Source organism: Onychomys torridus, chromosome 3 (assembly GCF_903995425.1).
Source record: "Onychomys torridus chromosome 3, mOncTor1.1, whole genome shotgun sequence".
Taxonomy (NCBI): Eukaryota; Metazoa; Chordata; class Mammalia; order Rodentia; family Cricetidae; genus Onychomys; species Onychomys torridus.
The window spans coordinates 100,840,377-100,864,602 of NC_050445.1; the positions used below are offsets into that span (position 1 = coordinate 100,840,377).

At 37.6% G+C, this 24,226-nt stretch overlaps 1 protein-coding gene across 1 annotated transcript in view; it reads left to right on the forward strand.

Annotated features, from left to right (window-relative positions):
* Window positions 1-24,226, forward strand: part of Grm7 (glutamate metabotropic receptor 7) — a 918,190-nt gene that overhangs the window by 461,901 nt on the left and 432,063 nt on the right. The window contains exons 3-4 of the mRNA XM_036181053.1: window positions 2,867-3,008; window positions 8,959-9,113. Of these exons, the coding sequence (XP_036036946.1) occupies window positions 2,867-3,008; window positions 8,959-9,113 (297 nt within the window). The remainder of the gene's footprint in view (window positions 1-2,866; window positions 3,009-8,958; window positions 9,114-24,226) is intronic.

The following is a 24,226-nucleotide window of genomic DNA, read 5'->3' on the forward strand; positions in this document are numbered from 1 at the left end:
GGAATTCATTAATAAAACCATTTGAGCCTATATCTTTCTCTCATGAAGGTATTGCTAAAACATCAAATTGCTGTTTATAATTTATATAGGATCATAATTTGTGTTATTTCAAAGAAATCTTCTATTTTCTTGATGTTTCTGAGTTTAAAATTACAAAATTCATTACATCCATGGACAGAATGCATAATGTGTTAGAATTCCTAGCCATTCCCCCAGTTACATGACCTTGTGTACACTGTCCAGTAGTCAGACAGGATACTTAGTCATCCCAGGGCCTTACATCCTACATAATCTGTGCGCTGCATGATCACATAATCTGTGTGCAGCATGGTCACGCAATCTATATGCATGAGTCGCATAGCTATGGAGGACCTATAAAAGCCGGTTCCACCTATTCCTTCCCTCTCTTCCTGCACAGTCATTCCATAGGCCTATGCACACCCCTTCTATTCCCTTCCCTTAATAAACTCTTTTTAAACCCCTGTCTATTGGTGAAATTATTAAGGCCACTCCACATAGTTAAAAGGGAGGTTTATTTTGTGGGGGAACTTACAAATGAAGGGATAGGTTGCAGGGTCTGGGAAAGGTATAGCGCAGTCTGGAGGTATTCTCTGGAGAACTCTGCTGGGTCTACCTTCAGTGTCCAGGGTCCTGGAACAAAGCAAGTCCTCTCCTCTCTCAGCCCCGCCTTGTAGGTGTGACCAGTACTGCTTAATAAATAATAAAATGCTATTTCTATTTTATTTCTCATATTGTCTTTGTGATTTCTCTCCTTGGTCATCCTAGCTCAAGATTTATCAATATTTATTGACCCTTTCAATAATGGTATTTTTACTCTGTTGTTTCTCTATTTCAAATCTATTGATTTTTACTTTAATTTTTTTATCATATCTCTGCTTTCTTGGTGTTTACTCACCTGTTCTTTCTTTAGAAGTAGAGTTTGCCTGTGTTAATTCTTTCTTGCTCTCTAGTATAAATATGTTTCCCATCTAACTACTATTTTAGCTATTGTCCATTTATTTCAATGTACTATAGTTTTAAGTCATCTAAATATTTAACTTTTTGGACACTTTCTATTTGACTCAGAGGTAATTGGACAACTCTGATTTTAAGTTTTTAAATATCTAGATCTTCCTATGACTTTTGTTATTGAGTTCCACTTTGTTAAGATCTGAGAATATACTTAGTATGATATCTATGAGGTTTCATTTTCTTTTTCTTTAAGGCCAAGATATGGTTTCTGTTAATGAACCTTTCAGTTGTACTTGAAAGAACTATCGAGTCTTGTTGTATGTATGGTTCTAGGATTTCAGGTAGATTGTTTAACCTGATTACATCATTGTAGGGCATATGTATATTGAAGAGTATTACAGGTGTTTTCTTGAGAGCTGAAGTTGGAAAACTGTTTAGCATAACACTAATACCAACTGAGACTAAAGTTCAGTGGAGTCTTAATTTGGGATCAGAGATTATGCTTTTCTGTATTTGTGGAATGTAAACAGAAGTTTCTGTCCTGCTGTCCAGTTCCCAAATAATTACTCAGAGGCTTAATATTACTTATAAGTGCTTGACTGGTAGCTCAGGCTTATTACTAACTAGCTTTTATGCTTAAATTAACCCATAATTCTTATTTATGTTTAGCCATATGACATGGTACCTTTTCTCAGTATGACATTCTCATATTGCTTCCTCTGATTCTGGTTGGTGACTCTTGACTCTGTCCTTCCTCTTTCCAGAATTCTCCTAGTCTGGCTCTCCTGCCTAACTTTCTGCCCAGCGACTGTCCTGTCAGCTTTTTATTAATCCAATTCGAGTGACAAATCTTTACAATATACAAGAGGATTATTCCACAGTAGTGGAAGGCTCTTTATACCCATATATACCCATGTTCAAAGTGTAAGAAAGCCCATTTTTTAATGTCTTCCCGGTGCATGACAGGAAGATCTGGGTGGTTTTCTCATTCTCACCTAAATTTTCTACCCCTGGGATTGTCTTCATAATTATTTTTTCTACAAGTATATTCTCTCCTTCTTTTCTCTTCACTCCCCTGTCTAAAAGTGTAGCTTGTAAAATTCAATATTCAGGAATGATGACTAAGCAAGAGTTGGAATAAGATAAAATCCATCAGTTGTTCAATAAATTGCCTCTGCCCCCATTTCTCCTCCAGACTTTCATTAAAATTGATTGGGGTCATGAAGACTATCAGAAGCATGGAGTAAAAATTCTATTTAATCCTCCTGTTCCCTAACACAAAGCAGGGAACACTAGTTACTATAATATATTTATTTCTGGGAAGATAGCACAGAATATTTGAAATATATTTTCAGCGGCTTGGCCAGGCATATGTGTTCTACACAGTTTTGTTTGTAATAGCCAGTGTTCTTGTTGGTTCCTTTGCTTCTCATTTTATTTCTTTGGAGCTGATCTTTAAACACTGAGAGTCATGTGTTGTTGGAGAGAAGAACTGTTTGGGAATTTAAGTTCAGAAAACTCTCAAGTATAAATATGAAAACTAGTTGCTTCAGTGTCTATTACATTAATGTAACACATGACATACATTGTAAAGACCTCCATCCACACATTTTGTCTGTTACCCTTTACCTACTTCCTCAAAGTTAATACCACTAGCTTTCCTGGGAAGTATTAGTTTTCAAAATGCATTACAAAGAGTGAAGCTGTGCTTTACTACATGGTTTGCAACAATAGTTCAAGAATAAGCATGATGTCTTGTGCCTTCCTGAAACAAAGGCATCCCTAAGAAAGTGCTATAGACTCAGTATCAACTGCCCCCCCCCACTACCTTCCCTGTTTTTTTCCATACCTCTGTTGGGACTTTATTGACACTCTGCTTTCTTTTCTTGAACAGGTGGGCTCTGCATTGCCCAGTCCGTGAGAATCCCCCAAGAGCGCAAAGACAGGACCATTGACTTTGATAGAATTATCAAACAGCTCTTGGACACTCCCAACTCCAGGGCCGTCGTGATTTTTGCCAACGATGAGGATATAAAGTAAGGATGACTGGTGAACCTCATTCCTATGCATGTCACAGCTTTAGGAGGCAGAAGGATGAGGATGCTGGCAATGAGGAGAAAAAAGTCAGATCAGAGCTGTAATTACAAGGTGGTAAATTCTTTTGTGCTTGCTGTCCCACACAGTTTGTCAGCCACAAAAGCAGTAGCACCTTGCTATCCTGGAGTTTAATTTCTATTAAATAAAAAATGTATCAAATTATTGGTAGAAAGAAAAAGTACTAGGCCTCTGAAAAGCTGTGTTAAGAAAAATAGTTCTAAATATTTCAGGCTTTTATCCCAAGAATGCTGTTTGTCAGTGCAAAAGGTTTATAATTCTGCCTTCATTGCTCGGAATTTGAACTGAGAATACCACCTGTTGGATGTCTGCATTCCACACTTGCCTATTCCTTTCTGCACTGATTTCCTGTTCTGAAAACTTGTCATTTTAACTTCCCTTTTTGTCTAGCTACTTGCTTGTGCAGCCATACTATGCAGAGTTACCCTTTGAATCTCTTCTAAAATGCCTCCTGGTTCCATTTCTGAACACCATAACTCAGTCTGGAATCTTTAATTATTGAACTTAATTTTACATATTAGCCATGGATTACCCTGTCCTCCCTCCTCCCATCCCTCAGCCTTCCCCCCAATCCAACCCCCATTCCCACCTCCTCGAAGGCAAGATCTCCCCTGGGGATTCAGCTCAGCCTGGTAGATTTAGTTGAGGCAGGTCCAGTCCCCTCCTCCCTATACCAGGGTTCTTTATTTTTGTCTTTTTAAAAATAAATAGTAATTTTCACCTAACTGAAAAGGCTAAATTTTTTTCTAACAGTGTCCAAAACTCCAAATAAAATGTCTTGCACCCTGTATCCTAGCTAGCAAGTTCTCCCTTGTGGGTAGCAGGGCTCCTGGCTTGTCAGTCTCTGATGTGTCATTCTGGAAACATTCTGTACTATGCTCTTAATCCATTTTTAAGTACCTGTGAATGTACTGCATGTGTCTGCTCTTGACCTAGCATGCTTTAGTGTTTTATAACAGAGGGTGTTGTTTATCAGTGCTTGTGGATCTGCTTAGTTTTTTAATGTATATGCATAATTTGATTTTACCTGTGTACTCAGCAGTTTATCTAACTTCTCCCTTGTAGATTGACAATTACATTTTTCACCACATAATTTCACAGTTATTAAAAATAATACAACATCAAACTTACTACATAGAAATAACTGTGCTAAACTATAAATATGGGAAATATGTACTAATCATATATAATATAAGTGATATGTAAATATATCAGACTAATATATCATATCTACAGTGAACATAGAATTTTACATGTCATCTTTTAAAATTTAATCATAGATTCATTATTTTGCATGTTCTAGAAGTGTTTAGATTCTAAGATTTTATGAGGTAGATTCTAGAAAGATCTGTCCTTCCCTTAAAAAGGTCATCAATAAAATCATCTAGAAATGTGGTGTGGAAGATTTGTGTTTTGAATTTTTACCATGTATCTTAAAATTCTGTGTCATTGAGTTTGAAAGTGAATTATTGCTACTGGGTAAAATTGAAGGGTTCAGACCATGATCATTTCTTCCATGAGCTTTTCCAAAGTCTTTTTTCAGCAGTCTTCCTTTCCTCTCCCTGCTCAGTGGGTCCTTACCCAACAACCCTGAATCTCCCCAGAGTCCCACTGTGAAGGCCTTGACCACAAGCGAGGTCACAAAACCATTACCTGGACAGTGGAGTTTGAGAATATTTTCACTACATAAATCATCACTCTGTCCTTGAATAGGTTTCTATCCCTAGTAACTATTTTCTTTGCATCTCAGTTGTCCCTTAGGTCAAATGAAAGTCTTTTAAAGCAGTCCTGTGGGGAGGTGTCCTAGTCTAATTTACCTCTACACACTCCATGTTGTATACACTGCTGGCCAGGAAGCCATTACTGTTCCCTTCTTTGTAGATATTTCCATCATTTCTGGTGTATTTCAAGGAAAATATCTCTGACCAGAGTATTTATGGAAAATTCTTTTCATAATACTTTATTTTTTTTGACTTATGCCCGTGGCAACCTGTGTTGTTGTTGTTGTTATTGAATGGCTGAATGTTGTTGAGTAAGTCTGTATTGTCCACTGTCTCTAGCCATCATTACACCAGATGACTTTTGAATGGTGTTTTTTACCTTACTACCAGTCCTGACACTAATGGAATAGGCAGTTCTCAATCAATGCCATTGAATGAATGAATAAAATTCTGAGTCTAGTACTCAAGTGCTTAATGATATGTAGAAGCTTTATTCCCCAGGACTTTATGGTTGGTATTTTTGTTCATTTGCTTGTTCTCCCTCCCTTCCCCTACTCCCTTCCTCCCAACTCCAGGGTTTTACTTTATAACCCCAGCTGGCCTCTAACTTATGATCCTCCTGCCTCATCCTCTGATTGCTAGGATTGCAGGTTTGGAGCTAAAACAGAGTTAAGTCTTGGTTCAAGTTTTATCATTTTAAACCTTACTTACACCAAATATGTGGTTGTCAAGCTAAATGTTGATTCAGATCTACCAGCTTGGTCTGGGTGCTTCTGCACATATCTTTTCTTCATAGCATTGTTTTGCTGAACTCTGTCTTTGTCTAGCTCAAGTTCTCTTTCATATATGCACTTCTGTGGGAAAATGTTTTGTCTGGCCATTAAATACATTTTTTCTCTCCTGGCACAATGCTGTTCACATCACTCTTGGGTTGCCTTATTCCTCTTTGTGTTTTAGTTACTTGTGAGGTTTTGTTTTCGTTATATTGGTCTTTGGGCTCCAGTTTCCCCCTGATGTTATTAATATCCTTGTCTATTTTATACATTTACTAATATGTGATACATTAGTAATGTATGTCTGTGTTGAGATTTTAAAATTTTAGTCTTGTGAATAAGATTATAACACTTTTTTTCCTGTAGTGTATGGCTTATATTTTGGGTAGAAAATGTGCATAATCCCCTCATAAAGTATGTATATTTTTGTAATGGAGGTACTTTCTAGATTGAATATTATTCTATATTGCAATTTATGTGCTAGTATCTTGGTTTCTGAGCACAGTGATAAAAATCTGGTGCATATGTTTCTTCTAGAATGTGATCTTCAAGGCAGAACCATCTGAAGATTACAGAATCTCCACAATGTTGATTCTTTTTTCAAAAAATGTACATTGGAGATGGAAAAATTTGACATTTCCTGCAACATTAACTTCCAATACTTTGAAAACAGGAATAAGATGGCATTAATATTTCAGTTTTGAAGGCATGCTAAATGCTGAATTAGTCATGGGTATTGATAATTTGAATTTCAAGGAAGAACATGATGTATCTTCAAAATATAACTCTGCATGTGAAAGTAACACGTGCTCAGTGTAAATCCCTTAGGAAATAAGTAACAGTTTCTTTAAAATAAAAGAATACTGTAAAATTTATTCCCCCACAACTCTGTAGAAAAATTAAAAGTCAATGTAAATGATTACAAGAAATAATTTAAATTACCTCTTATAAAAACAATATCGTCTACATACACAGACAGCTTCTAGTTAAACACAGTTTAATGTTTACGAGGAACTTGTTCATGCACTGCAGCTTTCTCCTGCAGTATGGAGATTGTACAAACTCTACCTAAGCCTTTGTGACTCACATTAGAATTTAGTCACTCTCTGAACTTTGAGTAAGTGCTCATTTATTTATATGTGTCTGGTCTTAGCCTGTTTTCTTGGCTTTTCTAACTTTCCCACCTCTGCCAGATGTCCTCATCTCTCCAAATGTGAGTACCTCACTAGGCATATGTGAAAATTCTCTTTGCGTTGAAATTCATTATGTGTTAAATATTATATTTCTGAAATAAAATATTTTCTCAGATTTTTTGTTATTATATTAGTATTCTCATATTTTGTTCCCATTTGTCTCTTGAAAAATTAATCTGATTTCTCTGTTTATTATTAATATTATTATATTTGTGTTTTAATTTTACACATCAGCTATGGGTTTCCCCTGTCTTCCCCACTCCTGTCCCCACCCCCACCTTCCCCCCATCCCCTCCCCTCCAGGGCCAAGAGTCCCCTGGGGATTCATTTAAACCTGGTAGATTCAGTACAGGCAGGTCCAGTCCCCTTCTTCCAGGCTTAGCAAAGTGTCCCTGTGTAAGCCCAAGGTTTTTTTTTTTGTTTTTTTTTTTTCAATTTCTCTCAACATTATAGGATATTTTTATTTCCAGTTAAATTTTTGTAACATGTTTTGTTTCTCTATTTTTGCAACAGTTTAAGTTTTTCAATTCACAAATTCATCTTCTCAATTCCACAGTTGATTGGTAAATAATTAATAAACTATAGATGTGATCTTTGGAATTGTCTTATTAGCAATAGTTAAAAGCCACTGTTTAAAATAATATTATTTTTCTACACATTTCTTGAGGAAATCTTGACTGTGTGTAATCTTATTTTTATTTTAACATTCTTATTTCTAACATTTAGTTTTGTTTTCTTAACTTGCTTTTTCTCAAAAGTAACTGTAATTTTCCATTTTTGATACATAAGTTCTTGTTTATGTTCTTAGTTTTTCTCATATCTTGCTGTTGGCTATATTTACACACCTTAGCTAAGTGAATTGGTTATTTTGTACTTCCTCCTGTAACATCTGTTCCCCAATCCATGGTGCTGTCCTTTTCCTTCCTATTTTTTTTTCCACTGGGGTCTTCTGTATCTGTGGAGATTTGGGATAGGCACTTGCCAGCTGTAGACATGAGCTGATCAACTGATGGGGGTCTCAGCAGGTATAGAATTGGCTATTGTATTAAGTGATTCTTTCCTGTCAAATTTGTAGATCTTTTTGAAAGGGGTAGATGAAAAAAATACACAATAATTTTTCTTCTAACATGATGTTTGTTTTTGAAGCAAATGTCTACTTCCTTTAAGTAGCCTTGTCTTTCAGTATTTAATACACACTTAAATACCTATTCCTACGCACTCCTTTCTTCACTTCACACAAAAATTTCTCCTCTGCTTTTTGTTGCTCAGATAGTCACACTGTTAGGGAACAATTTCTTATGATTTTATTAGAAAATTACTAGTTCATTTTTTTGGGGTCCAGGAAGGATAAACTGTGATCTGAGTTTTCACTGTCCCACATTATCTTTAAACACATCTTTATTGATTTACTTATGAACTTATGTGGTACCTGAAATTTGAAGGACCTGAGTGATGAGAATTTGTGTGTATATGTGTGAATGTGGGTTTGTATATGTGAATATAGTTGTTTGTGTATGTATGGAAGTGTGTATATGTGTGTGGATATATGTATACATGTGCATGTGTCTCTCTTATTTTACCTGTTGTCTGCATCCCAATACTGATAACGTTATCACCAATATCACTTCTCTTTTGTACTTTTTGTCTTGCAACCTTTGATATTTGCAAACTGTATTCATCTATAAACATAGAAATTCTATGTTGAACATAGAATTATGCTTATTTTAATAAATGACTGGAGAACTATGATCTATATTGACGTAGTATTTCCTAGAAGTGAGATTTACTACACCTCACCTCTCCATCTGAAGCCCAATGTTGCAAAATGAAGTAAAGCAAGAATTGATTTGGCCATTTTGAGAAAGGCATTTAGAATCTTTTTTAAAGTTGTGCTTTCACAATTTCTAATACATGTAAAAATGTATCTCCAGTTTATTACATGTTTATATCTCCTTTACTTTTGACTTCTAACATCTTTCTCTTGTTTCCCTCAAAGGGCATTGACTTTTTTTGTTCTTAGTTTATGAATTTCTTTACATATGCAGTATACAAATCCTTATCATAGCCTTTGCTACAGCTTGCTTGTGTCCTGAGACTGCAGAGCTTCTTTTGATTCTACTTGAATTTGAAGATGCCTTTGTTCAGCTTTTAAACCTATATGCTCTCTTGTGTTTCTTTCAATAGGCAGATCCTTGCAGCAGCCAAAAGAGCTGACCAAGTGGGCCATTTTCTCTGGGTGGGGTCAGACAGCTGGGGATCCAAAATCAACCCACTGCATCAACATGAAGATATTGCAGAAGGAGCCATCACCATCCAGCCTAAGAGAGCAACTGTGGAAGGTATGTGCTTTGCCAGCAGTGAAGTGTGTGGAGAGGGGGCTGCATGCTGTTAGGTGACCCACACTGAGGTCTTTGGGGAGTTTCATGTTTGTACAGGATTTGCAGAGTACGTTTTCCAGAGTGGAGTGATGGAGTGCAAATGAAGCCATACACCTGGTCTGTTCCCTTTGTTGACAACCCTCTTTTGTAGAGATTATATTATTTCATGGTAATGTTGCAATTAACATAGATTCTTTTCTCACTCTGAAGAGCTTTCTGAGAAGAGATCATCACCGTTACTAAGAACTGAAATAATGACACATCCAAGTGTCTGTGCAACAACACTGCATTTTTAGAGAGAATATTTTCCCTTTGTAATTTACCCTTTGCATCTTAGCATGACAAGCATAAGGATAGCATTCCTGTTACCTCTTGTGATCCCTCCAGAGGCTGTGAGTGAGTCAGGGACATGACCCTTTGCAGATACTGACATTGCCTCCCTTTCTCAGCATTCCCTTGCTTTCTTACATTTCTGCCACCTCCCTTTTTTATTTTTCCTTCTTTGCTATTAAAAAGACTTTGGGGGCAGACATTAATAGGAAGTGATATTACTTGCTGTTCCCATACTCTAACTGAATTTATTGGTTTCAATTAATTCTTTCTTTAATGTGCAAAGAAAGGTTCTGTCTAAATGGAAACACTATGTGAAGAAAAACAAACTCCTCTGCTGATAACCTGCTTTCTGTTTCCTTTTTGTTGAATCATGTCTCCAAAGATTTCCTCAAGTGTGCTTTGCACATCACACTGAACCCCATCTTCTTACCAAGGGAACCACATATTTGCACTTCTTTCTATTTTCTTTCTGTTCCAATATAATTAATTATTCTCTCCAGAAGACTACAGGGTCTGTGTAGATTTTCTGAAACAAATCAGGTTGTGCCTCTATCTGTCACTGGTCTTTTTCTATGTTATCTGAGGGAGATAACAATTCCCTGAGTCACTTCTGTGTTTTCCTTGGGAGGCTTTGAGTTAATTTATTCCCCTAAAACATGCCCAGATCCAATCGCCAATCTTACAAAACAGGCCACTGAATTTACAGATATACTGCAATAATAACGGATGGGATTCTTAATGGTCTCTACTCCTCTTCACTTAAAAATGTGTGCATTTGTTCTGTGCTACAGGTCAAATAAACAGAATATGGGGGAACTCATATCCTGTCTCTCAAAGCATCCAGATTTGGATGAAACAGTCAGAAAGAAGCTAATGAGAGCAAGACTATGGAAACTGGTCTGTGCTCTGGGGCAGCAAGTAAAGCAGGTAGAGAAGATGTTATCCTGTAGGTATGACACAGTGCTTGAGAGGACTTCTTATGGGAGTTTATGAAGTAACTGATGGCTGAGAGCTAACTAGGTGGACAGTGAGGAGTGAGGGATGTGGACTAAAGAACAAAGGGACAAACACAGTGAGGCAGTTGCCTAATGACTCCTGAAGTAATTCTACACCCCCACCTTATTGAACTCATCACATTCTGCTCAACATTTTCCTGTTTAGGAAGACTCTCTGCTCCCCTGGAGTCTAGTCATGATCATACTATTTGGTTGACTAACTTCTGTTGATCCTTAGGTATTGCCTTGAATATTAATTTGGCATGGAAGCTCTCTGCACTCATTTCTTCTGCTTCACTGTAAGAAATACCTGTGGTAACATAAAGGGAGTGGGTTTATTACATTTTGTGGGTTTAGAGGTTTCAGTCAGGGTTTGATTATTTCCTTTGTTCTTGATTTGAGATGAGAACATTATGGTGGAAGTATGGGGTAAATAACACTTGCTGTTAGGAAAATGAAAGACAGAGATTCCTTGTATCCTGAAGTTTTCTTTATGGGCATACTTTTAGTGACCTTCAGTCTTCCCAATGTGCATTACTTATTGACTTTTTCTTTTTGGTCACTTTTTAAGAACATCACCCCTGAAGTCAAAAGCTTCACTATCTAGATCCTTGGGGTTTGGGTTGTTTGAATGAAAATGCTTCTCCAGGGCTCATTTGAATACTTGGTCCTCAGATGGTGGAAATGTTTAGGAGGTATGGCCTCATGGGAGACAGTTTGTCACTAATGGTAGGCTTTGAAGTTTCAAGAGCTCAGGCCTTTCCTGGTTACCCCTCTACCTCCTACTTATGGATCAAGATGTAAGCTCTCAGCTACTGCTCCAGCACCATGCCTGCCTGCCTGCTGCCATGCTTCCCAACATGGTGGTATTGGACTTACCCTCTGAAATTGTAAGCCTCAAATAAACTCTTTCTGTAAGTTGCCTTGGTCATAATGCCTTAGGATGGCAATAGAAAGGAGGCTTAGATGGGAGAGGACATTAAAGACACAAACTATGCACTGTCTTTTGCTGTTATCACACTTGACAAAGCCTTGCTGTGATGGTTGGTCTTGACTGTCAGCTTGCATGGATTTGGAATCACAGTGGAAACACCCCTCTGTGTATGTCTTTCAGGGATTTTATGGTTTTGAATAAAGGGTGGAAAAATCCATGCTGAATGTGGGTAGTTCAATCTACCCTATAGCTGGGGATCCAAAGTTCATCAAAAAGGAGAAAGCAAGCTGAGCAACAGCATTTGTCTTTCTTTGCTTCCTAACTGTGGATATATTGTCACCATGTTTCTACTACCATGCCTTCCCCACTGTGATGAAATTCAGTCCTTCATATGTGAGAAAAACTTACATGTACATGATCTCCAGCACTGCATAGGGTACTAGTATTATCTGATAGGTCCCTTTGGAACTCTATGTGTAGCTCTTTCCCTGGGAATCATGAGAAATTAACAACAATTTAAATTATTATCTGCCTTTGTGGATTAAGAATCACAGACCACATAAGGGTCTGACACAAAATATGGCTGAAAGGAAAACTGGGGTTACAACATAAAATGTTCTGTCTAGAAAGGAGATTGTGCTATATGTTAAAAGTGACAATGGCATCAGAGGATGGACTCAGCTGTGAACAGAGTGAGATAAAATGCTCACCTAGGTGACTTTGTGGAACAGTCAATGGGGTGTCAGGTCTGAGTCCCCTCTTCCTAAGCCCTAGGTGTCACATAGATATGGTGACTATAATTCATGGCCACTAACCATATGGGAATTAAATTTTAGCAAAATGCTAATTACTAATGGGGTTTTAAAAATACTTGAAAGAAAAAAAAATGCTATTCTGTATGCATATGAGATATATAAATTTATTATATCAGACCAAAAAAGCTTTATGAACTTCTTAAAAGCAAAAGGAAAACATCAAATAAAAGCTTATAGGGGCTGGGGAGATTGCTCAATGACTAAAACACTTGCCACTCAAGTGTGATGACCAGAGCTTTGACCCCTAGAACCCCATAAAAGATAGATAGTCATAGCCAGATTCTATAATCCCAGAACTTGGAAGCAGCAGGACAAGACACTAAAGAGTCAATGAGAGATCCTGACTCAATAATAAAAATGGAGAACAATCTAGAAAGGTGCCTGACATCATTTTCAGGACTCTACACACATCCACACATGCATGTGTACACACACACAAGCCCTAAAACATGCACATTAACCATACATACACATGCAAAAATCATGTCTCAAGACAATAAAATGCAGAAGAAATGTTGCTAAATATAACATTCCAACATGATAGAACAGTGGTAATTTCTACAAATCTCTATGCCTCATTACAAAGAATTGTGAAGTTTTTCACAGCGCCATGAGGAAAATGCCACAGCCTCTATGGAGGGATACTGTCATTGTGTATTATCACAAAAAAAGTACTAAACTGTTTCACTTCCACAACAGATGGAACAATAACATTGAGGATATGCATTCAAAATACCATTCCTAAGAAAGGGGGATGGAGATGGGTTCAGCTACACTGCTGAATATGAGTAAAGTTATGTAGGATCTAAATTCAGAAGACAAATGGAACACATTTTATAAGCACAAATAAGAATTCCATTCTCCAGTAGCTTATATGTGTTTGTTTTGTCCCATCTACTAGCCCCATGCTTGCTAATTCTCTATATCATATTACATTGGGCAAGAATATCTTGCAAACATTCATAGTATATCCCTGTATCTTTGGGTTATATGTTAGGTTGCAAAGAAATGGATTAATCTGCTACATCTTTACCTTTTAGGTTCATATTTTCTTTTTTCCATTAAGAAATTTTTTATTCATTTTACATACCAACCACAGATCCCCTTTTTTTCCCTCCTCTCCACTGCCCCAGCTTTCCCCCCATCTTATCCACCATTCTGTCCTCCCAAAAGGTAAGGCCTCTCATTGGGAGTCAGCAGAGCTTGGTACATTCAGTTGAGGCAGGTCCAAGCCTCTCCCCCTGCATCAAGGCTATGCAAGGTGTCCTGCCATAGGTACTGGACTTCAAAAAGCCAGCTCATGGACCAGGGATGGAACCTGATCCTACTTCCAGGGGCCCCTTAAACAAATCAAGCTACACAACTGTCTCACTTATGTGGAGGGCCTAGTCTAGTCCCATGGAGGCTCCATAGCTATTGGTATAAAGTTAATGAGTTCTCACTAGCTTTTCTTGGTTGTCTCTGTATGTTTCCCCATGATGATCTTGATGTCCTTTGCTTATAGAATCCCTCTTCTCTTTCTTCGACTGGACTTCTGGAAATTGGTCTGGTGCTTGTCTGTGGATCTCTGCATCTGCTTCCATTGGTTACTGGATGAAGGCTCTCTAATGACAGTTAGGGTATTCATTGATCAGATTACTGGGGTAAGCCAGTTCAGGCACCCTCTCTACTATTGCTAATAGTCTAAACTGGGGTCATCCTTGTGGATTCCTAGGAACTTCCATAGTACTAGGTTTCTCCAGTTCAGTTTTTAATGTTATTTGCCAACATATGAAGTAAACCTTTGGCTGACATGTGTGTGTGTGTGTGTGGGGGGGGGGGCATGCATTTTTATGTGAATGTCTTCTTCAATCACTTCTCCACCTTATTTCTTGAGACAGAGACTCTTGTTAAAGCTGGAGTTCTTGGTTTCAGCTGGGATGATTACCTAGAGAACTTCAAGCATCAACTTACTTCCTCCATGATGTGCTGGAACTAAATCTACATGCCTCTGTCACTCTGACTTTCACTTGGGTATTAGAGATCTAACCTCAGGTCCTTGTGCTTGTATGTCCAATTCTTTACTCACCTCATGGAATGATCTCTCCAGCCATGCATAATGTATACATCAACATAAAAACCTATTTTGGATCAATGAGCCTACCTCTGTGACATCAGCTTTGATCCCCTGTTGTCCCTCTGTATTTATTCTCCATTTACAGAGAAGCCTTGGTGTGTTTCAGCTAAGGATGCCATTTTTCTTCCTTTCTATTTATGGTGACAGAATCTGAGCGGTGGAAGGATCAGCTATGGCTGGGCTACCTGCCCAACATTCCTGACAAATCTAGAGAATTTCACCAGTATTTGGCAGTAGTCCTTTAGCTGTTGAGCCAAGATATTCCTATAATATTCAGTTTCTCTATGTTTTCAGAAGAGCCCACGCATGCCTTCATTTTGCTGACATGTATGTGGCTCCATTAACTAAGATGTGCAACAATTCTCTCTGACACCAACAATTTGTCTAAGAAAAGTATGTTCACACTGCCTTCAGCTCTTCACCTCCAAACTCCCCTGCTACTCTAAGGCAGGCTGGCCTGGGCATCCTCTTAAAATAGCCAAAATGGTTCCCAAATTATTGTTGCTTTTGCTTCTAACATAGACAATAGCCCTGAGAAGTAAGTCAACTTCTAATGGCTCCTACAAGTGGTGATATTTTTTCCAGTGAGTTTTACATCTGAGATGTGTGAAGGAAAAGACAATAAGCCTACATACAAATAAATACATACCCAATCAAATCCACCCAACCTTAGGACCCAATGTAGGAAAAAAAAAAAAAAAAAAACTTCTTTGGGGGAAAAAAAGGATTTCATGATTTTTAGTCAAGATTCAGTGGATTTTTTTGCTTTTTATAAAACTAGAAAGTTTGAAGCTATAACAATCTAAAATAAGTCTTGTCTCTTGTTTAACTGTGATGACTTCATCCATGTGTGATTTCCTGGACCTTTGCTCAATGAGACAAGATACAAGCAATAGCAACCACAAACATATTGAGAGGATCACAGACCACAGTGTTTGATTTGTTTTGTTTTTTTACTTTACTTGAAGAATTTCATACAATGTATTTTGAGCATATTTGTCCACCTTCTCCCTAATTCTTTCAGATCCACTTCATTTCCTGACTCACTGAACTTTGTGAATGTCCCCCCATCTACCCATAGAGTCTAATCAACTTATGATGTCCACATGCACTTAGAGGTGTGGACTTCCACTGGAGTGTGGTTAAGCTACTAGGGGTTACACACTTGAAGAAAACTGACTCTCCCTCTTACAGCTGCTATCAGTTGCCAATAGCTGCTTGGCTATTGGTGGGTCTTTGTGCCTAACTCTACTTCCTTGTTAGGGTCTGGTCTGCCCTGAGATCTTGTGCATGCTCACAACCACTGTAAGCACATATGTACAGCTGCTCTTTTGTATGCAGCAGACACTGTTTCCTTTGTCATCATGCACCATCTCTGGCTCTAACAATCTTGTGTTTCCTATTCTGCAATGATCCCTGCTGTTTATTTTAGCAATATGTTTGGTTATTGACTTATAACCTCATTTAATAGAAGAACAATGACATTCTGCAAGTTCATTAACATAGCCACTTGTTTTCATTAAAGTCTTCTGTAAACATTGATGTTATAGGCTCAAAAAGTATATAAACTAGGAACATAAATATTGAGATATAGCATGTAATAAGGCAGAAACAGCCACACATTTAATATGATGATCACAGATGACAGAGAAGAATAAAAATGAAAAAAAAAAAAACTTTTAGCAGGAAAACTAGTCTAATACCATTCCTTAATGATGAGTATATTTAGTCAGGGCTCTCTAGAGAAAGAACATCAAGGGAATGAATATGTATCATAAAGAGGATTTATTAGTTCACCTTAAATGATAATTTTGGATTGGTTGAGCAATGATTGTGTACACACTAGAGAAGCTGAGAGTCCAATAGCAGTTCAACCTGAATGCCTTAATAGTCCCAATCTTATGAAGAATGCCTAGAAGATTTCTGGAAAGCCACTAGTTTTCATTTTGCCTCGGAAAACCTAAGAAGCTGAACTGTGATGGTAGTGAAGGGTGTCAATAGCACCAGGAACAACTGAACTGAACAGGGTAGATGCATTCACCAGCAAGGGACAAAGGTAGACTGAATAGAACAAAATCCAGAACTTTCCCCTTGGATCTGCTCTTATCTGGGCTATAGCAGAAAGGTATAACCTGCTTGGAGAGACAGTCTTCAACCTTAGTTAATCCTCCCAGGAAATGTCCTTACAGACCCATCTGAGCCATCTCTTAGCTGATTCCAGAACCAGTCAAACTGACAAGCAAGATAAATCATCACAAACTATCATGTGAGTCAAGAAATATGCTGCTTTACATGTAAAATTGCCTAAAAGTGCACAAAACTATTGATACTGTTCACTGTAACATTAGACTGATTTTACATCTGAAGTCCTATCAGTGTGTACAGAGATTGGAAAAACCCAAGAGGAACTATACAGTAGGGTTAATTTATTATCATACATTTTACTTATGTTTGTTATATATAATATATATATGCTATATACATAATTATATATGTGTGTGTGTGTGTGTGTGTGTGTGTGTATGTATGTATGTATGTATATATGTGGAAAGAGAGAAAGTCCCAGTATTTTCTACTGTATATAAACAGAAGCATTTTTCTCAAAGTAAGAAGAAAAGGAAAAAGACATCACAGAACAGTGAAGTTCTATGAACATAGGTGTTACATTAAATGGAAAAATGAGAATACTGGTCTTGGTTTTGTTCAAACAGAGGTTTAGTAGAAAAAGCGACAAACTTACAGAAGTTTGAAAAGTAAGTAGTTGGATGGAGGGCCATGAAATTGAAAATCCGAAACAGATTATAGTGCTGGGAAGGTTGAGGCAAGAGGACAGCTAGTGTGAATCCAGACTGAGTTACAGAGTAAAACACAGTCTCAATAAAAACAGCAACAATAACAAAAACTGAAGGTAAAATGAAGAAGTATCCAAAATGAATAAGGGTGTCCTGGAAACAAAAACATCTCTGTGTATTGAAATTCCTTGCTTTCCAGCCATCCATCCCTAGTACAAATATCACCTAAACCATCCTAAACTCTTCTGCTCAAGACATCAGTCATGTGATCTCTAGCAGACAAAGCAATGGATTTTAAGTTGCAATTTCATTAATTCTTTGTGCATTCTGTACACTGGGTTTTGAACATACTCACTCCCAACTCTTTGCCTTAACTCGTCACTGAGCCTCTCCATCTCCCCACGCCCCTAACTTTATGTCCTCTTTTAAAAGAGTAAGTTTAATAATCCATTGACTCCAATTGGTTCTGACCATATAATCATGGATGACGGGCCAACCCCTGGGGTATAGTAGATCTATCAGGCCGCACACCCTTAGAGAAAACTGACTTCTCCCCACAAACCAAATGTCTAACACTCCTATTTATTGATAGGGCCTATGGACTGTTTCCCACTTTGTTCTCAACTTTTGACTGGCTTGATTTGTGCAGGCAAACACAGCTGCTGTGATGTCATGAGTTCGGTATTCTTGATAAGAAGACATTGCTTCACTCTGGTCCTCCCAGATCTCTTTGCTCTTAGGGTCTTTCTGCTCCTCCTTTGTGATGGTCCCTGAGCCTCAGAGAGAGTTGTGATATAGATGTCCTTTTGTAGCTGATCATTCCTCTGACACTTAGGCTCTGTGCTTTGACTGTTGTGAGTGCCTTCAACACCATCTATCGAAATGAGAAACTTCTCTGATGAGGTCTGGAAGTTTCACTGATCTAAGTATAGAGAGTTAAGAGGACAGATGGAGACTATATCCAATTAGCTAAACAACAGCAGAATTATTTAGCAGAGTATTGGCTGGTTCATTGCCTGAAAAAAAAAAAAAAAGACCCACAATTACTGAAAGTAAAAATACATCCCCCACTTTCCTAGCACTGGGCCCATCTAAGAGCTGACAAACTTCCCTGTGAGCAGCCAAAAGGCTTGGGATTACAGATCAGTGAGTAGATTGGTTTCTTACCATAGTGAAGTGGGTCTGGTGGCTCATCCCTGAAACCCCAGAACATGAAAAATAGAGAAAATAGAGTCAAGAGTTTAAGGTCATCCTTGACTACACAAAGAGTTCACAGTAAGACTGAGCTACATGAGACCCCACCTCACATTTAAAAAATAAGGAAAAAGAGGATTATTTCTTTGAGTTGAAGCTGAACAAAAAGATGTTATTACTAACGTTTATTAAAGCCAAATACAAGTATAAAAGTAAAGCAAATGTGAGAATTTAAAGGAGCATTAAGTTGTCCAAGTGGATGGTAGGGAGAAAAGCCATTTATAAACTTTGGGAAGTTGAAAGGACTTCTTTAATGTTCTTTAACACAAACTGATTGCTTCTTAATCTCTCCTCATTTGGAAAAGGGAGAAAAAAATCCTTATAAATGAAGAAATGTGTATTTTTCAGGCTCACTACAGATCAGGTGTGGTGCCCAAAGGACACCCTATGGGATTCATTCTCTCATTCTAACATGCACAGCATAAGGATGGAATTCAGGTCATCAGATCATATATTTTATATTCTGCTGGCTTTGTTTACTACTGAGTACTATGAAACCAGAGTAGTAATTTGAATAAATTAGGCATGCACATCTTAAATATGATACCCAATATTTTTAACATATGTACATATTAAGGTAGCTGCCACATAAATTGAGATAATATATTTGTATCACACCACATGGAAACCTTTACTCTATCTCCTTGTACCAATCCTACCATTTTTAAGAAAATTAATACTACCTCCCTTATGAACTTTCATACTACCATTTTTGTTTTATTTTGTTTCTTGAGACAGGGTTATGCTAAGTATCTCTGACTATCCCAGAATTCATTAAATATTTAGCACAGGCAGACCTTAAACTCATGTGAACCTCCTGCTTACTCTTTTTATGATGAGATCATAAACACCTACCTGTGTGCCATGCTATATGGAATTATACCTTTATCTTACACCACCTGTGTCTTGCCTTTTGATGTTCTTTAATGCCATAGAATCTTGTTGAATGCAATCATGTATGTTTCTAAACGTAAAAAAAAAAAAAAAAAGATATTTCTTTTACTCAGTCTTATACTTAGGAACCAAGTCTCACTCTTGTATATTAGAGTTATTTATTCCATTGGGCAACACTCTACAATGCATTTATCCTTTGATAAATCATAATTTGTTAGCTTATGAAGAGTCTGCAAATATTCCTCCTGACACATCCCATTTCAAGCCAAAAGATAATATCAATGCATAAATATTACAGTTATTTTCATATTATTCTTTTTGGAGAAAAGCAGGTTTTACTGGTTAAATTCACATTCTCTCACGTTTTCCAATAAATGGACCATATGACAATTGTATACAAGTGCTTTTCTACATCTTCTTGGTAGAGGCCTCTCTGTGAGCTTTTAGTACAAACATGAAGGAAAATAGTAAGAACACATGGAAGGCAATGAGAAATCAGAATTATGTAGAAAGGTGGAGCTAAAAAAGGCAAGCAAGGAAAGGATGAGTTAAGATCACGGTTGACACAATGTTTTAGAAGTCCAGGGCTGACATGCTGGCTCAGCAGTTAAGAGCTCTTCCTGTTCTTGCAGATGACTCGGGTTCAGTTCCTAGCACTCCCATGGTGTCTCACAATAACCTGTAACTTTAGTTCAAGGGCATCCAATACCCCTTTCTGGCTCCATGGGCATCAGGCTGACACATGATATACATACATACATGTATGAGAGCACTCAGATAGATAAAATTTTTTAACGTGTTCATAAGAATTCTTCTAATGGTAATACTAATAACCTTTATATAATAACGTAGATTAGTTCTCTGTGTATAATTCTACACATATTTGATAGTCTCTTGTCTGTTATGTACTCTTAATAATATACATTCACTGAAAAGTTCAGTTACTTTATAAGTTTGAAAGCTTTCAAAATCATCCTGTGACCAGTCCTCCCAAATAATTAATCACATAATTTTTCTCCTTAGGAAACAGATAATCCCTTAATTATTTATAATCTCTGTTGTTTATTTTTTCAGTTCTTATACAACAAATCAGAGTAGAACCAAATTCCCCATTATCTATTCCCAGGTATGGTTTAACATTCCTAGGCTTCCAACAGTTACACTTCTAAAGCAAATACGAGTTTGCCAAAGCCCATCATGTTGACACTGACATTTGGAGAAATAATCTATTCAAATTTTTAAAAATTAAATTTAAAAGTTATGTCTTATCTATAGAACTAAAACTGACAAGGAAAAATCATAAAAGCCACATGAAGCACAGCATGCTTGGGACTCACTTTGGGTTACATGGTTTCCAGAGGTGCTCTTGTTTTGCATTAATTAATTCAGGTACCAGTATCATCCTTATAGGTGCTGGCATCCTGTGCTGTGGCTCAGTTACATCCAGACCCCATATGGCAGTGTCAATGTGAATGACTTCTAGCAAATTATTACATGACTTCAAGAAAAGCCTAAACATATTCAGAAATAGTCAATAGTAAATGGAAGGGGTTCTTTGAAGCAGCTGTGTTAATATTTCATATAGGGACTGTGCACAATGTTCTCCTTCCTTCCTTACCGATAGAGGAATTAGAGAATTGCTGTTTCCAGTGGGGTAGTTAGAAGTGAGCTTCTGTTAGACACATGACAGGAATTATATAGTACATGTCAGAAGCAGGAATTATTTTGTACCACTTCATAGATTAAAAAAGTAAATGTTTAGATTCAATTTACATAAGTTGGTATCTACTTAAACCAGGATTTATCATAGAATCTACCTGGTTCCTAACACTGTTTTCTTTCTTTTTTTTTTTTTTTTTTTTTTTTTGTTTTGTTTTGTTTTGAGACAGGGATACTCTGTGTAGCTTTGCGCTTTTCCTGGAACTCGCTTTGTAGACCAGGCTGGCCTCGAAATCACAGAGATCCTCCTGCCTCTGCCTCCCAAATGCTGGGATTAAAGGCGTGCACCACCAACGCCCAGCCCTAACACTGTTTTCATTACTACTGCCTACAGTATAATTAGGAGAGAGGAGGTTTAGTCTACAAACTTCATCTTTAAAAAAACCATAAAGCAATACAGCATGGTGAGGTGACTGATTGTCAAAAAGGCACCCCTTTTTAGGGGTCTCCATTTCTTACAGAATCCTTCAGAAGCAGAATCTCAGTCACAGGTTTCCATGCATGTTTTATGAAGGGAAACATCATCTGAACAAAAAGAATGAACAAAGCAGAACTTTTATGGAAATGGATGGGGCAGGAATCATTTCAGAGACTCAGTACCTACAAAACCAGGAGGAATGGTCCGTTGTCAATGAGCTGTAGGCTTTGTATAAAGATGGGCTGTAAATAATGTCTGAGCCAAAAACAGTCCTTGAGAAGAGGGGAGTGCTGAGTCATGAGTAGCTATGCTTTAGTCTGAGTGTAGAGGCACAGTGGACACTTTTCTTTTGCACTGAGGAGTGCATCTCCACAGACTCCAGGCTATAAAACCCCCAAGTACACTGATAAAATTATCAGGATTAAATATCTGTGCTTTTCCTACTGTGTGGTATGCCCTGCCATGCAAAGATATACATGGAATTTAGCCACTACTTGGCCAGTATGTATCATTCATATGTCATCAGGGGGCTATCAGATGGCTCATACAGGTAAAGAAATGTGTGGTTCAAACCTGGTGACCTGAGTTGGAGACCTAAGAGCCAAGTAAAGGTGGATGGAAAGGCCTGACTATATTATAAGTTGCTGTCTGACCTCCACACACCAGGGGCAGTGCTAATGCATAGTGGTACAATGTAGTTCCTGATATGTGGAAACAAACTTTATAATGTTTTTATTTTTTTTCTGATATTTTAGGGGACAAACCTATTTGCCAGATTAAATTAGCTATATACCATGTGTAGCAGCATATTATGATCTGTACCATAGAAGATGTACCATTGGGGTCAAGAATTAGAATTTGAGCTTCAGTTTGGCGAATTTGTAGCTGCCCAATACCATATAATATGCTGATTTTGTAAGGATCAAGCTAGCAAAATAAACATGTGTATATGATGGTACACTACTTTTGCTTCAATCTTCAAAGGCAGCATTGTGATATACATGGGCCATTTCTCTCACTACTTAGTTTTCAGGGGTTGGGGGCTGTGTGTTTAGTTTGTTTAAGAATGTATCCTGTTAATAAAGAAGCACTCATCTAAAGTCTCAAGTGAGAAAAAACAGCAAGAGCCATACCTACATATGCATTCTGTCACATTAACTATGACTTCTGGAAATATTGACAGCAATGTTAAAGTCAACTTTCCTGAGAAAACGGGTCACCGTGCCAAAGTAAAAAGACTCCCTAATTCTTGGGAGTGTGAAAATGAACATCTGAAATTAGTTCTGTGACATCCAGAGTAACTAAAGGTGACAGCATCAGCTGAACAATAGTAAACCAAAGAGAAAAACCTAAACACTATTTTGAGAGCTAAACAATAGCCTCCTTGTCATACAGTGTCATAGCAGGAAGCTTACTTGGAAGTTCAGCGGTGATACTGAAGAGGAGCCACATTTTTGTCACCCTTGAGCTAATGTCATTTTGAGACCTTACCAGCTATGTCGGCAGCAGTTACTGTGATGTTCTTTTAAACCATACATGGTGCCACATAACTGAAAGGGGTTGTAGTGTTTTCCCTTTAATAGGCTCAAAGTTAAAGATATTTCTAACATTTGTTTGTGATTAAAAGACATAGAGAGTTTGCTTTAATGCTCAAGGTCCTGGCTTTATCCCTGGGGTCAAGGATCAAGCAAGCCACCATGAGCAATTGAAGAGATTAGATCTGATGTCTGGGATGTGGGGTTACCTGTGGTTTGAGAGAAAAACAACAAAGTAGGTAGGAAGTTGGCAATGTAGTCATAGGGGATAGTTTCCAGAGAGTCAGATGGAGAAAGAAAGAAATGAAAAGTGGAAAAATTGCCTATCTCTTAACTTGTCACCCACTTTTGTTAACATGAGACTTGCTGTGGGGTACTGTAACTCCATGGAACTCCTTCCTTGGGATATTCCTTTATCCCTCCATAGAATGCTTCATAGACAGTGTTTTGCTTTGTTTCCTTACAGTTCAGGGGATGGAACCCAGGGCACTGTACATGCTAGGCAAGTGCTCTCTTTCAAAGCTACATCCTCAGTGCTTGGGAGAAGGCATTTCAGTTTTATCCTGATATTTCCTGGTGCTCTTCAGAGATGGCACACTGTTCTCTAGCCTAGAAGAAGTCATGGTTTCTAGTACACACTTAGATGGTTTTCTACAAAAAGCCTTGCAGATAGGACTTGGAAAATATTAAGTTACTGACTTCCTTTCATGCTTATAAAATAATATACTCTGTGTAGTTTTCAGTTTATTATCAATGGTATGCATTTAGCCCATGTATAGTGTTCAGAAAAATGCATAGAACTTAATGAGTATTTTATGTTCAATTTGAATGCTATAGTACCATCATCATCAAAGCACAAATTTATCACTGTATCCATAGACCTACAGACCCAGACATACATAGTCCAGTTCTCCCAACAGGTCCTTATCTCCCTGTGTGACTGTATATACTTCCAAATACCCTCTCTGCTGCTGTTCTCATCTGGCTGGCTTTCTACAACACATGTACTCCAGTAACCTACAACATTTGAAACAGACTTTGGACATTTAGTATTGAAAATCTTTGCAGGTATTTTGGTTACTACAAAGAGGAAGTCTATTTTCTTTTCAATTCTATATGCATGTCATTATGCACATGCTAAGAAAGTCACTTCAAGGTGTCAGAATTTGGACCCTTTTGGATTTACCAGAGGTTGTGAAAATTCTGCATGATGTCTCTGTCTCCCTCTTTCCATCCCTCTCCATCTCTCTTTCTATCCCTCCTTCTTTT